Source organism: Penicillium taxi, assembly GCF_028828555.1.
Source record: "Penicillium taxi strain IBT 34144 chromosome Unknown utg000006l_segment0_segment0, whole genome shotgun sequence".
NCBI classification, from domain to species: domain Eukaryota; kingdom Fungi; phylum Ascomycota; class Eurotiomycetes; order Eurotiales; family Aspergillaceae; genus Penicillium; species Penicillium taxi.
Window position 1 is genome coordinate 1,111,105 of NW_026643208.1, and position 14,670 is coordinate 1,125,774.

Below are 14,670 nucleotides of genomic sequence, written 5' to 3' on the forward strand. Positions count from 1 at the left end.
CATTGCTTGCTGAGATCTCATTTCAGATTCATAATCAGATTTCGATTATTTACCGTTCATAACTGTAATTCGTCAATATCTTCGAAGTCGCTCCACGTCATCTCGTTTGTGCAACGAATACCTCCAGAGCTGCCCCTTTTAGACCCCTTTTAGGAAACGTCCAATAGTCTGGAAACTCTACGTTGGATACACGCGTGTCATTGGAGGCTGAGCAAATAGATATTATTGCTGTCAATGTGTATAACCAGGTACTTATAGGCTCGATAAGTACATAGTTTATCAATTGAGGCCTCATCTATTCTTTTCTGGTCGATTCAATTTCAAGAGAATCCCAAGGTAACGCTCTTTAAGCTTCACCAGAGGATCATCATCTTCCTCATGTTGAAAGCACTGTATATGGGAACGTATAACTACATTCCTTCTATTCCCGCTGCAGCAGTCTTTATAGCAATTTTCATAATCACGACTATCACACATTTCTGGCAAGTTACCCGAACTCGGACATGGTTCTTTATTCCATTTGCCATTGGAGGAATTTGTACGTTCTCGCACATAAATATCTACTTAGGTAGACAGTCATGATCCATCCATCTTCATGGTTCAAAGCTGACCCGTCTTTTGTATAGTTGAGATTGGAGGATACATTGCTGTATGAACTCCCCTTCTCCATCTTTCATATTGACCCGAAACTCATCCCATTTAGCGTGCAATCTCCTCAAGTCAGTATCCGAGGTATGGGGCACCAGCTTTAGCTGTACAGGCAGTTCTCATTCTCGTTGCACCGTCACTCTTTGCCGCCAGTATCTACATGGAGCTGGGACGCATCATGCTCGCTACTGGCGGAGAAAGATACTCGATTATTCGACGCTCATGGCTCACCAAGATATTTGTCGTGGGGGATGCCTTTTCTTTTTTAGTCCAAGCTGCCGGTAAGTGGTAGCAGCTCCGTTGATATACACCTCCAAGCAGATATCTAACGAGTATCAGACTCTAGGTGCCAGTATGCTCGTCAAAGTCAGCACCGCAAATAATGGTGGAAACATCATCAAAATCGGTTTGATCATTCAAATCGTCTTCTTTGCTCTCTTCGTCGTCACAAGCATCATCTTTCATGTCCGTATGAATAGGAATGGCGCATCATACCAACACTTCTTTCCCTTGAGGAAACATCAGTTGGTCCTATACTTCGGCAGTGGCCTTATCTTCGTCCGTTGCATTTTTCGACTTATAGAATACGAGGCTGGAGATGGCAGTACGCTACTTCAACATGAATACTATAGCTATATCTTCGATGCTGCTCTCATGGTGCTGGTGATGATGACGTTCAGCTTGGTTTACCCCAATGAAATCGGTCAGATGGTGCAGCAGAGGAAGGATATGTCAGATAAATTAGAGGGGTCGATTGGATTTGCTCGACTTTGACCGAAGATTTGAGTCGTTCCAGTGTTCATTCGCTTTGAATAAGTTTCTAATTAACCTTCCCAATTCTTGGCTTTCCCCTTCTTTTTAGTGCTCAGTCCATTCACCTGTTTACTGCAGTAGATCCTCAACACCAACGATTCACTTGGTTCCGACAGTACCACTATCACGAATTGTGTCCCTCAGGCTACAGCATCAGTGTCTGTTAAAGCTGGTAACGCTACAGTCGATGTTGGAACTATGACTGGCTCAGAGCTCTATACAGGAATCTCTCAGGCCCTTGGAACAATTTGTCCTACGGTCATGCAGACAACAGAATGGACAAATTGTGCGGCCGAGCTTGCTATGGTTGAGAAACTCCCTTATATCGATGCTGGCCTCATGTCTTATGGCTCACTTTATGTTACGGTCCTCGATAGCTAGTATAATGAGACTTCATTACGGGATGCTATGATTAAAACTGCAGCTTTAACAGCTATGTACAGTGCAGGAAGTAGCACTACTTATGATGTGGAAGGGATTAAGAGAAGAGATTCATAAGACCATCCTTATGCCGAATCGAACACCGCAACAGTTTGTAACACGGAAGCATTTGCTGCTGTGAATTACTACAATGTCTGGTGAAAACCGCCTCAGAACTAACAACACAAAAAACATTTGCAATTTATTCATTCGATACAGAGAGGGGCGGTGGTGATTTCGTTTGTGATTTGTGAGAGGAGCTTGCTGATGTCTTTGCGGCTGTCGAGCCGGAATTTACTCTGACGGGAGTTGAAATCGGCAAAGCTATTGATAGTCTTCGTGAAAAGGGTCTGCCGATGGACTAGGGGTCAGGCAAATGGTTTTCAATCTTGTAACCTTCTCAGATTCTTGCAAAGTCATGAGCAAAGCTGAAGGAATATTGTGGATTTACTATTACCTCGATCACCAATCTCACCACCATCACAATACGTGTCAAGATCATCAACTTCATCACCCCCTCCCCCTTCATCCCCGAGATCCCCACCATCCTCACAAATTATAACGAGCCTACAATTTAGCGAACCTATAATCTTGTTTTGCCACTAGAAATTATTGGTGCAATTCGAAACAGAACTCAATGGTAGAGAAGGAAAGATAATTGGTGTTGGAAAATATTTGCCTGAGCATGGGTTTCATTAGATAGAAGAGCGAAAAGAGATACTGAACCTCACAGAGGTCGAAAAAAAGAAAGAAGAAAGGCACACAAACTCAATCCTTACAGAGGGCCGCATAACAGTAAGAAATATATTGAGCGAAAGTAAAAACTTAGACCGCCGGGTGGAGCTTCATTCGGTTCAGAGATCGTAGAGCCTTCTGACGCAGGAGATTGAGGTTGATGTCCACTGCCACAGGAGGCCCATTACGAGCCGGGTCTTGCCGGAATATTGGTCCGAAGACCTCCTCATGAGTCAAAATTAGGCGTTGCGGACCCCCCAGTGGGGAGAGGTGGAGGAGGCGGAGGAGGTCGCTGGTGAGGAGTACGTAAAGGTGCCGGAGGACGCTTGCCACGGCGTGTGGCCATTTGGTGGGTTGATCCTGTGGGCACAAGGGGGGCGGGAACATGGGCAACAGGGAAATGCAAGACAGGGACAGAGGGAACAAGAGAAACAGGGAATATAGCTTCGTGCTGTCGGAGCGCAGGGTCCCCGTATATGTTTCTAACATATACGTCCGCGAACCCACGAATTCGCTTAGTGAACCTGTGCTTGGTCCACTTAACAACAACGACGGCATTAGTAGAGCCTTCTCCGCCCTTAAGCAGCAAATCTATGTCTTCTTTGAGGTCTTTGAATGACTCTAACCATCCAACTTCAAATACTATGGTCAGCAAATTGTCTGTGGCCAGCTTCGGAATCACAAAGAGGTCGGGTTCTTTTCGGGAATTCTGGTATGGGCCGGACTCGAACTTCAGGGCTGAAATGAGTTAGTGACAGGTGAATCTTGATAATCCAAGAATGGCTTACTCGTCCCGACGAAGGAACCAATCTGGCTTCGCTCCATATCTGTCATCAGTCCATTGACGCTCATCTGAGTCACGGTTTCTGCCCACCATTGCTGGATGCAATCGTGGATCCAACGAGGCCTAATTTTGATCGTCAACTTTCTACTAACCGCGTTCCATGTCGATCTATATGTTTCAGTATTCAGAGGAGATGACATCAAAGATCAGTTTTGTTCTTACCGTGTCCGATGTTCCTCCAAGGTATCAAGGATTCTTCGTCCCCATGAAGGCTTCACGCCCTCTACTATGAGAACTTTACTCTCAGAATAATCATCAATCTGAGAGAAGATATATTTCTCAAGCTTGAAGCGACGAGAGAATTTGCCGGCAGAAATTACGACTACTGCTGCCAATTCTTCATACGCATCATCAGCACCAGGTGGACTTTGCTCAGACGATAAAGCCTCGGTATCTTCCACAGCAGTAGACTTGGTAGTAGCTGATCGATTGGGTAAGTGAATGGTATGTTGCTCAATATCTGTCATTGCGTTTTGAAGTTAATAAGAGAGGAAAGTGTCGCTAGATTGGAGTAACTACGAAAGTGGGTCTGATTATCAAAAAGGGAGACCGACTAGACCTGAAACGGACTAGCGCTTCACCTACAATCAATAATAGTTTAAAGTAAATCACATACGACCCGTGATTACATACGACCCGTGAATTTCATTTTTTTAACGCGTCATTTACGTGTCTTACTTTTTCAACCACCCACCATGCCACCTAAGAATGCTCAAATAGCTCAGAAACGGGTTGAACAGGAGGGTAGGATCTTATTAGCTATTAAAGCTATAAATAATTGCGAAATTACCAATACAACCCAAGCTGCATCTACCTTTAATGTACCCCGCTCAACCCTCCACGATCGCCTATCTGGTGTTAAATATCGCGTCGAGAAGCGCGCAAATGGTCATGAATTGACTGAATCTGAAGAGAAAACTCTTCTCAAATGGATTTTCTCTTTAGATGACCGTGGATCTGCCCCTAGACCTCATTATGTCGCTCAAATCGCCAATATTCTACTCGCCGACCGCGGAATCGACCCACCTCTTACAATCGGACGAAATTGGGTTTCAAACTTCATCAAGCGTACATCTGAAATCGAAACTCGCTATTCAAAACGTTACAATTTTGAGCGCGCAAAACAAGAAGACCCTAAGATTATTCGCGATTGGTTTATCTTAGTTGAAAAGGCTATTCGCGAGAATGGGATTCATGAAGACGACATTTACAACTTTGATGAAACTGGTTTCGCGATGGGACAAACCGCTACTGCCAAAATCGTTACTAGAGCTAGCTATTATGGCCGACGAGAAAAGATACAACCCGGGAATCGCGAATGGGTTACGGCTATTGAATGTCTAAATTCAACTGGCTGGGCGCCTCCACCATGTATCATATTCAAGGGCAAAAACATGATGCAACGTTGGTTTCACGATGTCGATTTACCACCTAATATGCGCTTTGAAGTAAGCCCTAATGGCTGGACATCAGACCAAATAGGCCTTCGTTGGCTACAAAAGCTATTCATCCCCTCTACCATAACACGTACGAAGGGGCGATATAGGCTATTGATTCTAGATGGCTGTTACGGGATGAATGCAGGAATTTGTACGCTGTAAAGATCCGATTGGTAAACAAGAAGAATTAACTAGGGGGGAAATGGGTCCTGGGGACCGGGTGTTCTTATAGCTCGTTCGGCTCCGCACAGATGCCAGGAGCGCAGTCTCTCCAGAGACTGAGCATTTCATCGGGTATCAACCCGTTACATTACTCCCCTCCTCCTCTCCGGCGTCTCGTACGACGTGCCGGGGGTTGTCGTTGTTCCGCGTTACTATCCCATATGCGTAGCGCTTCAGTGTCCGCGAAGGCGTTCTCGGGTTCCCATGTCGGCCGTTTGTACCCTGTCCACTTCACCAGCACTTTTCTCCTGCCTCGTACAAGTTTCTCCTTCATAATGTAGTCGACCTCGTATTCTTCCTCCTGTCTGTCATTCCCGACCAACTTCGGCGGGGGTTGAGAATCGTCTTGCTGTTGACTTGGTAGAGGGTCGTCTGACGCTAGGCGCAATAGTTGGCTATGGAACACATTATGGATCCCAGGTGGTGTATTCAGATCGTACGAGTGAGATCCTATTACCTTTGTCACTGTGAACTTGGCGTGTCTGGCGTCTAATTTCTTTGTCGGCCTGTCGGTGCGTATATTCTTGAGGTTCAGCCATACTTTGTCTCCTACACGGAAATTTGGGGACTGTTGGCGGTGGCGGTTTGTTGTTTCTTTCATCCGCTGTTGAGCTGATACCATCGACATTTGGGCCCACTCTCTAGCTTGTTTCAGCTGTCGTACGATGGCGTCTGCCTGTGAGATTGGAGAGTGGTGGCTTGTGTTTTCTGTTAGGTTATGATGGAGGTCCAGAGGTCGTATATGGTAGCCATGGGATAGGAAGAATGGGCTCACACCAGTCGCGGCTGCGTCTCTACCATTGATAGCAATCTCGGCCGAGGGCAGTAATTCGTTCCAGTTGTCCTGTGCGTAGTCCACAAACATATTTAGGTAGGTCTCGATTGTCTGGTTCATTCGCTCCGTAGACCCATCAGTTTCAGGATGGAAAGCTGTGGATAGGCGTCGTACGATGCCTAGTAACTGGCATACCCTCGTCCAGAGCTTCCCTACGAATTGTGGGCCTCTATCAGAGACGATAGCACGTGGGAGGTGGTGTTGGCGGTAGTAGACTCTTATAAACCATTTTGCGAGCGTCTCCGCAGTAATATCAGGTAACCCATCAACCATAACTCCTTTTCCTAAACGATCTGTGATCACCACCATATTCGTACAACCTTGGCTCTCAGGGAGATCAACTATAAAGTCGATCGAAATTTCTTGCCAGATCTGGTCAGGGATAGGTAATGGTTTCAGGAATCCTTGCCTCCTATCGCGCCAGGTAGTATTCCTCCCACAAACATCGCAATTTCGTACGAATCGTCGTATATCCTGATGCATTCCGGGCCAGAAGTATTGTCGGCTTATTATCTGGCTAGTGTTATCTCGTCCTGGGTGTCCACACATCTTTGAGTCATGGGTTTCAGTGGCTTTACGAAGCGAGGCGGTAACTTGATGTATCTAGGAGGTAATGGGTTCTACTAGGTTGCTGACATTGACCCTGCACGCTCTCATCGTCTCGAAATACGGAAGGGCGATCAAGGTTGCCGATCTTTGACTTTCCCCGCTGGTGAACGCACGCATGGTCTAATAGGAAACCTTAGAGGGCTCTGGCGTAGCCGCGGGCGCGCTGCAAACTACCTCTTCGGTATCGGCCCATGTGCTTTCGGTACTGGCTTAGGGAAAGCATATGTCCCCGATTATAAACTCGCCGTGGATCCTCTCTACTCCTGGATTTTTGATGGCATTGGCCCTAATATGCTTATCGGTGGAAATGGCTTTAGTGGCGGTGCCAGCGGCGACGAAATCGACCGTGTAGACTTTAAACTAGGCTCGCCGACTGGTACAATCATGCTAGCTACCAGTCAGCGCCACGACGATACCTTTGAACTTTTCAACGAAGACTCAATGTTCCCGCTAGTGAACACTTTAGGATCACAGTGTGACCGTGTCAGAAGTGATATCATCTTTAACGAGACAGTGGGAGGAGGAGGAATCTTTTCTGTTGGCAGTATCAACTGCTACAGCAGTCTATCATGGGATGGATTTAGTAATAATGTAGCCAAGATGACTGACAATGTGCTCAGAGGATTTGTGAAGCAAGGTAAGGGCAGGGCCCAATCTCACCCTGTTTATTGTGTACTCACCTTGCTCACCCCCGGTCGCGCGACGCTAAAGCAGCGCTCACCCATTACTCACCCTGGCGACACCCGACTATTTTCTGCGTTTAAGCCACACGCCGGTCAGTTAGTAGTATGGTGGGTGACCACATGCGAATCCTGACTGTTGTATGTTTTTGTTTTTTTATTATCCATTGTCCCAAATCTCACCCTGTTTATTGCGTACTGACCTATATTATCTCAAGTATAGAACTGTATAGCACATACGACCATAGGGTGTGGAGAACAGGGCTTCCCGTCCGCTCAGCCGTACTTAAGCCACACGCCGGTTAGTTAGTAGTATGGTGGGTGACCACATGCGAATCCTGACTGTTGTATGTTTTGTTTTTGCTATTTTTAGCCTCGTTTATCTTCAACTAAGAGAAAATACTGTAGGCTTGTTAGCGAGTTGCACCCGCAATGGTAGGACGGGCAGAATGGAGAGCGGAGAAGGAAGCGGTAATGGGATCCACATTAACTCCACTCACTTAGAGCTTCCCTTCTTGCCGAAACCTCGCCTTAAATAGGCGAATACGAACGCTTCATTACTTAGTATGAAAATAACTACCCGCAAGGAACTAGTTCTTTTACACTCAGAGTGTTACTGTCCGCCCAGATTAACCCGTGAATGGCTCAAAAATTGTGTATAGATAAATGGAGGGCACCACCACATCCAAATGGCGTTCCGACTGACTGCGGAGCCCTCACATACCTAAACAAAAAAATTAGGAACCGTTCTCAAACGATCCTACAAGCCGAGATTCAGAAATACACATCGCGATGTATAGCAGACGCCGCTTTACTCCCCAAGGCCTAGCCGTGCACTTTCAATAATCCATCACTTCCATAGTCAGGTACAACAAAACTTAAATTTTTTTAAAAAATCATCACAGCATAGCAGCCACTGCAGCAGCAAAAATTGGAGCAGCTGTAATCAAAGCAGCCGCAGGACCAGCAGCAGCACCAGCAGTCTGAGTCGCAGAAGCCAACCCTGCAGTGACCGTCAACTGATAATAGTCAGTGGCAACTGTCACCGTGGGATAATCTTTCTTGGTAGATGTGGAGGATACATAAGAGGCACCATCCTGGGTGCCAGTAACGCCGATACTCATTGTACACTTGAGTGACAAGGTGGATTGCTTCATAGAGCAGTCCCAGGACTCGGTAACAGTGAGATCGTATGAACTTTCTTTGTTCGAAGTAGAAGCGGTGTAGATCATATCGACATTCACGGTCTCAGGACCCTGTATGATCGTGTATGAATTCTTCATATTGCAATCTGTCTTGGGGGCATCTTTTGAGCAGCCGACATGGTACGTGGCAGCCTTGGTATTGAGACTGGCGAGACTGGCAGCAGTGCTTGTCCAGCCGCCATACTCAAGCATTCCGACATCCCAGGAAGGAGAGAAGTAGCCAACAATCTCGGTGCTGGATTTATCATCGGCTTTGACAAGCGTAGCAAGTGCTGCTGCGAGGAAAATGGAGAGACGCATATTGATGACTGAAAGGTTCAAGGATCGGTCTTTTGAAATTAATAGGTCCACGATCGTGAGAGAGGTAGAAACCTATAAAGTAAGACCTATGGATACAGAACACTTTATATGGCCACGCCGGATGGGTACTCCTTTTAAATGAGTTGCACGCCACCAGAGTGTATTTCCTTGAGTCACTTCGTTAAACTTAGCTGAATACTAGTATGATAAATGATTTCACTAGCGTACGGGTAAGGACGGATGGATACCGAGGTAGTACCTCTATCTACTCCATAGTTCCGAGCAACAAAGTCTTTAATTGCTCTGAGATGAATTAAGTTAAACCATTCAACAGACTACCGATATGGGTATAAGTCACTCAGATGGTAAACTACAAAGAAACCTCGAAAGACTCAAACGACCACTTTGAGTCGGAGCCAAAGGCTTTGATGCCGGACAATAGTAGAACAAAAAAAACGCAACGATGTCACTCTACTACGCTTAATAAAACTTAACCAGGCAACCAGGCTGAACTAGTGCGGATCCAACTTTGAAAGAGCCTCTAAAGTCTCGTTCAGATAATACTAGGTCCAACTCTTGGACATTAGACTTCAGTAACACGTAGATTGATTTTACTAAATTCATGTGATTAGAGGTGCGATCAGAGGTGCGATCAGAGGTGCTGAAGTGGTAGTGAGGCTGGGTGAAGTGCTCAATCCGTTGAAATTCGTATTTCGGGTTTAAGAAGACAGACCCACTCAAGGTGCCCGTTCCTTCGGTGACCCTGAAAGGGGTTCAGTAGTGAGTGTACTGTGGTATGGCAGTGTGGTCGCGTTAGTGTGGTACTTCCAAGCCCCACTATAGAGCTAGTTTTCTGCCACTTTTAAATACTGTGTAGTGTATTTAAGCACTAATATTACACACAAAATATAATAAATTACATACTATTCTATTCAATTCAACACCACTTATTTGATCCAACACCATTTATTTGATTCAACACCATTTATTCAATTCAACTCAACCACCCTAGAACTAGAACTAAAACTTGGTATGGCCACTATTAGCTGCGATGACAGCTTCACACCTCTCCTTCATCAGACCAATCTGACGCTCTAGGAACGCCTCTGCCGCCTCCCACGCCTCCTTTACCACTCCACGTAGCTTATCATATGAGATCTTTGTATCAACTTGGAGGTAGTGATCTCCAATCCAGTCCTTCATTCAGTTCCATATCTGTTCGATGGGATTCAGATCAGGGGGAAATGCAGGCCGCTTCAATAAGCAGTTCGTTTATTGTCGCTATAGCTTTATGACCAGGAGCGTTATCATGCATAAAAGAAAAATCAATACCATCCATGCTAGCCAACTTTACCATCCCATCTATAAGAGGCATAATCCTCTCACGGTATCTCACAGCATCAATTGTACCCCATTCTTTCTCCCAAAACACACAAGGTCCCTTTTCAGAGCCATAAAAGGATCCCCAGAACAACCATCCTTGTGCCTGTTGATGTCGTACTCGGAGACAGGAGTCATCTAATTCCTCTCCAGGCCTCCTTGTAACCCAGATTCGCCTGTGAAACACTGCTGTAACCCAGGTTTCATCGGACCATAAGACCTCCTTCCACTCCTCAGGGGTCCAGTGTAGATGCTCGAGAGCCCATTTAAGTCGAGCCCGGCGAGTAGGTTCGGAAAGAGGAGGCTTCCGGAGTGCTACACATCTAGTATAGCCTCTTTTTTTCATAGAATACCGGAGGGTAGTCCAGTGGACATCAAGGGATAGATGACGGACAATCTCTTTCCAGATCATCCGTCTTGCTACTGCAGAAGAACAGATGAATGACTCAATATCATCTAACTCCGCTTCAGACAGCTTAGGAAGCTGTCCACGACGTCGACGGGGCGTCGGACGGGAGTCACTGCAGGCTAGCTGCACCTGACGATAGGTTATACCTATCTAATCAGAGATCTCTGCATAGCTGTAGCCTTGCAGACGTAATAACCGCGCATTAAGACGCTCATCGCGTGATGCAGGAGCCCGAGCTCTCGGGGCCAATAACACTGAAATAGTGGTGTATTACACCAATCTATATTAGGTAGGCGGTATATGATCCACTTGTATGGCAAAGTACCACACTAACGCGACCACAGTAGATAATCGGCTAATGATATACCCGAATTTAGCATCTAGAGCCTAGGTTTGCGAAAGTCCCAAGACCGAGGTTGAAGGATCTCGGTGCCCCTTCTCCAAGTTCGAACGTGAAAATTTTGGCCGAAAAAGAACTGCAAGGAACCGAGACCGATGATGGGAGCATAGTGCCCTTCTCTCTCTCTTTTTACTACAGTTGTCAACCTAGAAAAGAGGGGGTGTTGTTTGTACTGCTTGTAAGATCCATAACGGGCGTGTATTTAGTAGTGGCTTTTCACCCCTGGATAGAGAATTAAGTTTCGTCAACGAAATTCGAGCTTCCATCACCAGGCTTCAGCTTGTTACAGATTCAGCCGATATTTTCAACTTTGACGAGTTAGGTTTCGCGATGGGGGTAAATACGACTGAGAATATCATTACGTCCGCTGAATATCATGGTCGGAGAGCTGTTTTATAGCCTGGAAACCGTGAATGAGTGACGGTAATTGAGTCTATAAGGTCAACTGGAGAGTCTCATCCACGTTACTTTATCTTTAAAGGAAAGGTGTTTATGGAGCATTGGTTTGAAGAAAAGGGGGCCTAGTTAGAGCTTAAATAAGAGCTGCAATGGCTGGAAGAGCGATCCGATTGGTATCGATTGACATGAAAAGCATTTATCCCTAATATCTTGAATAGAAGGGATGAAAATTGTTTTCTAATCCTAGATGGCCACTCGTCTCATTTAACACTAATTTTCGACGATATTTTTAAGAATCATGATATCATTGCTTTATGTATGCCTCCGCATGCATCAAATCTTGTACAGCCTCTAGATGTGAGCCGTTTTGCGCTATTAGATAAATATTATGGTGGTGAGGTTGCGGGGTTAATGCGATATGGAATCAACTCAATCAATAAAGATGAATTCCTTGGGATCTTTCCTGATGCACATCTAAAAGCTTTTAAGGTAAATAATATAATTAATAGCTTCAAAGTTACTGGTTTAGTGCCATTAAACCCATCAGAAGTGCTTGACAATCTAAATCTTCAGCTTGAGTGTCTGCTAGATTTAGAATTACCTTCTGATCGTCCGACGTCTTCTGGCTCTAATAGCGACGATAATGCTATTTGGAGCTTAAAACGGCTTAAGAATCTAGATTTCGCATCGATTCTAAGCTGGAATCTTCTTCTTCTCTTATTCCATTTCCTATTAAAAGGGGTGGAAGACGTTCTATGATCGCACTACCTGGACGGTCCACCATCACATTTTTCTACATGATCGCTGTGGCCATTCAGAGAAGGCGAACAAGAAACTGACGAAAAAAGAAGAAATTTATGGAAAAGTAGTTGGCTTATTTAGGTAGTTAAAGGGACTTAGACGAGATTCAGGTGCCTGTTGTTGAAGAGACCGATTTCTAAAGCAGAGTTAATTATGCGAATCATGCAGTGGAGAAAGAATCGAGAGGAGTAACATGGCAATTTTCCTATCAATCAAAATTCTAGAAGGAACCAGGCTAACAATACAAATTAGGCTGTGTCCTCTATTCTTTGCCAATTGAGCCTCAGCTGCAAATTTTAGCCGAGCGTTATGGCTGGAATGTGGACGAAGAGCTGCGTTTTCCGTGGCTACATTTTCATTTTCTGCGATCCTGGTTGGAAAGTGGAGGCGATGTATACACCTCTGGCATATTCAACTACATATGCGCCCTTAAGGGCGGCCGGTGCTGCCTTTGTGTTGACCAGGGAGATCTTTCTGCATTGTACCTTTTGAGCAAATTCGATGCCCCGTCGTTTTCTAGCTTGATTATGCCGCCGTTGAATGTTGCTGGAGGTGTGCGCAAACTAGCTAACTCTTAGAGTGAAAGTGCTGGGCCGATAATTTAGAACTGCCGCCAATCTGTCTTTCCAGATAAATTTAACAGGAACTGCCAGACAGGTATGTACATTGAAGGAACCATATACTGTGGGATGGTCTTTAAGAGGGATTTGTTCAGATCCTTGGTTAAATTCTATATGCCTTATCGCAGTTGCTATGCATCCTCGAGCTTCACGGACTCGACTTGACTCATAGTAAGAAAACAAAAGTAGGTCAACCTCTAAGCTTTGATTGCCCCCAGCCATGAATAAATCCATAATGGATTAACTCGTTTCCTTGCTTGCGAATAACAGATGTTGAATGTGGTGTTCAACTTCACTCAGCTCAACTCTTTGTCCACGCAATTTGACCTGGGTGTCCCTACGACCCACAAAGTTAAGCGTACCATCTGGATTGTAATAAACAAGGTCACCAGCCTTGTACAGTTGATTGGAGGATCTGTCGGGGCGGAGCCCCGCTCGAAGCCAGTCAGGAGCGTCAATAAAGACAGATACAGTTCGGTCGGAGTCATGAGGGCGACCTAAGCTCTCCTACTTCTCCTACTAGAGCCAGCTTATTGTGATTGTTGGGATTCACAACCCAAGTGGCCGCGCTATGACCTCGTCCGATGTTCCGGGGGTCACTGTTTATGGTCAAGACATTGATAGCCACAAGCAAACACTCAAATGGCCCGTAAACATTGACCAACTTTAACTTCGGGGCTCATTGTGCAACATCTGTGACGCTGCTAAGTTCTCCACTAAACTTGAGGGTTTTTAGGCTGGGAACAGAGTCTGGATTCATCAAACGCGCCACAGAAGGGGTGAGATCGGCCGAAGTGACTTCGGGATGGTTGATGGCACCAACAATATCATTTTGAAGTCCCCGCTCCCGTGGTACGCACACACATTCCCCAATAATCAGTGTGGAGAGAATGATATCCGTACTGATGTCAAAGCTATACGAAGCAAAGTCAAATACGCGAGATGATGGCTCCTCCAGAATGGACCGTCGATAGTGTACCCCCGATATGAAACTTCGGTGGGAGCTCATTACACCCTTGGGTAGCCCCGTACTTCCAGAATTAAATACAATAAAGAGAGTTAACTCTGGGTCAAATGTGAAAACAGAGCTTGGAGCAGCTGGCATGGAAATGAGGATGCCATGGGAAACCAGCATGATCTGTGGCGATATTTTGGATGCCAAATTCTGCTGTCCAGGGGAGGCAACCATAAATTTGGCGTTTTTGAGAGAAAAAATGTCTCGAAGACGGGTTTCGGGCTGGTTTGCACCAAGAAGCACAAATGCGCCCCCGGATTTGATAGTCGCCAATATTGCCACGATCGTCAATGCCGATTTCTCCAAGCATAAGGGTACAATGATTTCAGATTCCACTCCTCTCTTTTGAAGCTAGTAGAAAGACAACTATTTATGGAGATTAAGTGCCTTTGCATATCTAGTGGCTATATTCTTTTCCGATTTCCTTAGTGTGCTATATATACTCTTGCAAGATTCTTAACATAAAGCGCCACTTGGTATTCGCGACCTTGCCGCACATCTAGGGCACAAATTTCGTAAGCTTCTCGTGCTAGGTTCTAAGGTTCATTCAGATTTTCCCTAGCTCTCCTAGAGACCGACCAGAAACTCATTCGATTATCCAACAAGATGATGATACTAGTTGTATCTCGCTTATCTGTAAATCGCCTCAATGAAACCTTGTGGCTATCTCTACTTTGAAATACCTAGGAATAGGATGACAGGATCTGAATTAACAGAAATCTACCATCCATAGAAATCGTCATGTGTTCAACTTGACAAGATTCATCGAGATTCACTATTCAGAGTACCGAATACCTAGGTACTTTCGCTCTAAGCATTATTCGTTACATAAAAATATCGTGGGCCTTATGACCAACTTGATATTAAATGTGGATGGATGAAGCTCGTATTCTTAA

The 14,670-nt window shown here is 45.3% G+C and overlaps 5 protein-coding genes across 5 annotated transcripts; 2 read left to right on the plus strand and 3 right to left on the minus strand.

The window, feature by feature from the left end:
- Nucleotides 1-378: 378 nt before the first annotated feature.
- On the plus strand, nucleotides 379-2,023 carry N7495_009534 (RTA1 domain-containing protein; the record flags this gene model as incomplete). The annotated part of the gene is made up of 6 exons (XM_057212185.1): nucleotides 379-538; nucleotides 704-732; nucleotides 761-929; nucleotides 995-1,359; nucleotides 1,543-1,827; nucleotides 1,895-2,023. 6 exons carry the CDS (start codon nucleotides 379-381, stop codon nucleotides 2,021-2,023), a joined length of 1,137 nt encoding a protein of 378 aa, XP_057059048.1.
- An 819-nt stretch (nucleotides 2,024-2,842) lies between these two features.
- On the minus strand, nucleotides 2,843-3,927 carry N7495_009535 (uncharacterized protein; the record flags this gene model as incomplete). The annotated part of the gene is made up of 3 exons (XM_057212186.1): nucleotides 2,843-3,354; nucleotides 3,405-3,568; nucleotides 3,623-3,927. 3 exons carry the CDS (start codon nucleotides 3,925-3,927, stop codon nucleotides 2,843-2,845), a joined length of 981 nt encoding a protein of 326 aa, XP_057059049.1.
- Nucleotides 3,928-6,514: 2,587 nt separating this feature from the next.
- N7495_009536 (uncharacterized protein) lies at nucleotides 6,515-7,381 on the plus strand (the record flags this gene model as incomplete). Its single annotated transcript, XM_057212187.1, has 2 exons — nucleotides 6,515-6,566; nucleotides 6,705-7,381. 2 exons carry the CDS (start codon nucleotides 6,515-6,517, stop codon nucleotides 7,379-7,381), a joined length of 729 nt encoding a protein of 242 aa, XP_057059050.1.
- Nucleotides 7,382-8,144: 763 nt separating this feature from the next.
- N7495_009537 (uncharacterized protein) lies at nucleotides 8,145-8,750 on the minus strand (the record flags this gene model as incomplete). Its single annotated transcript, XM_057212188.1, has 1 exon — nucleotides 8,145-8,750. One exon carries the CDS (start codon nucleotides 8,748-8,750, stop codon nucleotides 8,145-8,147), a length of 606 nt encoding a protein of 201 aa, XP_057059051.1.
- A 4,688-nt stretch (nucleotides 8,751-13,438) lies between these two features.
- N7495_009538 (Nonribosomal peptide synthetases (NRPS)) lies at nucleotides 13,439-13,948 on the minus strand (the record flags this gene model as incomplete). Its single annotated transcript, XM_057212189.1, has 1 exon — nucleotides 13,439-13,948. One exon carries the CDS (start codon nucleotides 13,946-13,948, stop codon nucleotides 13,439-13,441), a length of 510 nt encoding a protein of 169 aa, XP_057059052.1.
- Between the last annotated feature and the right edge of the window lie 722 nt (nucleotides 13,949-14,670).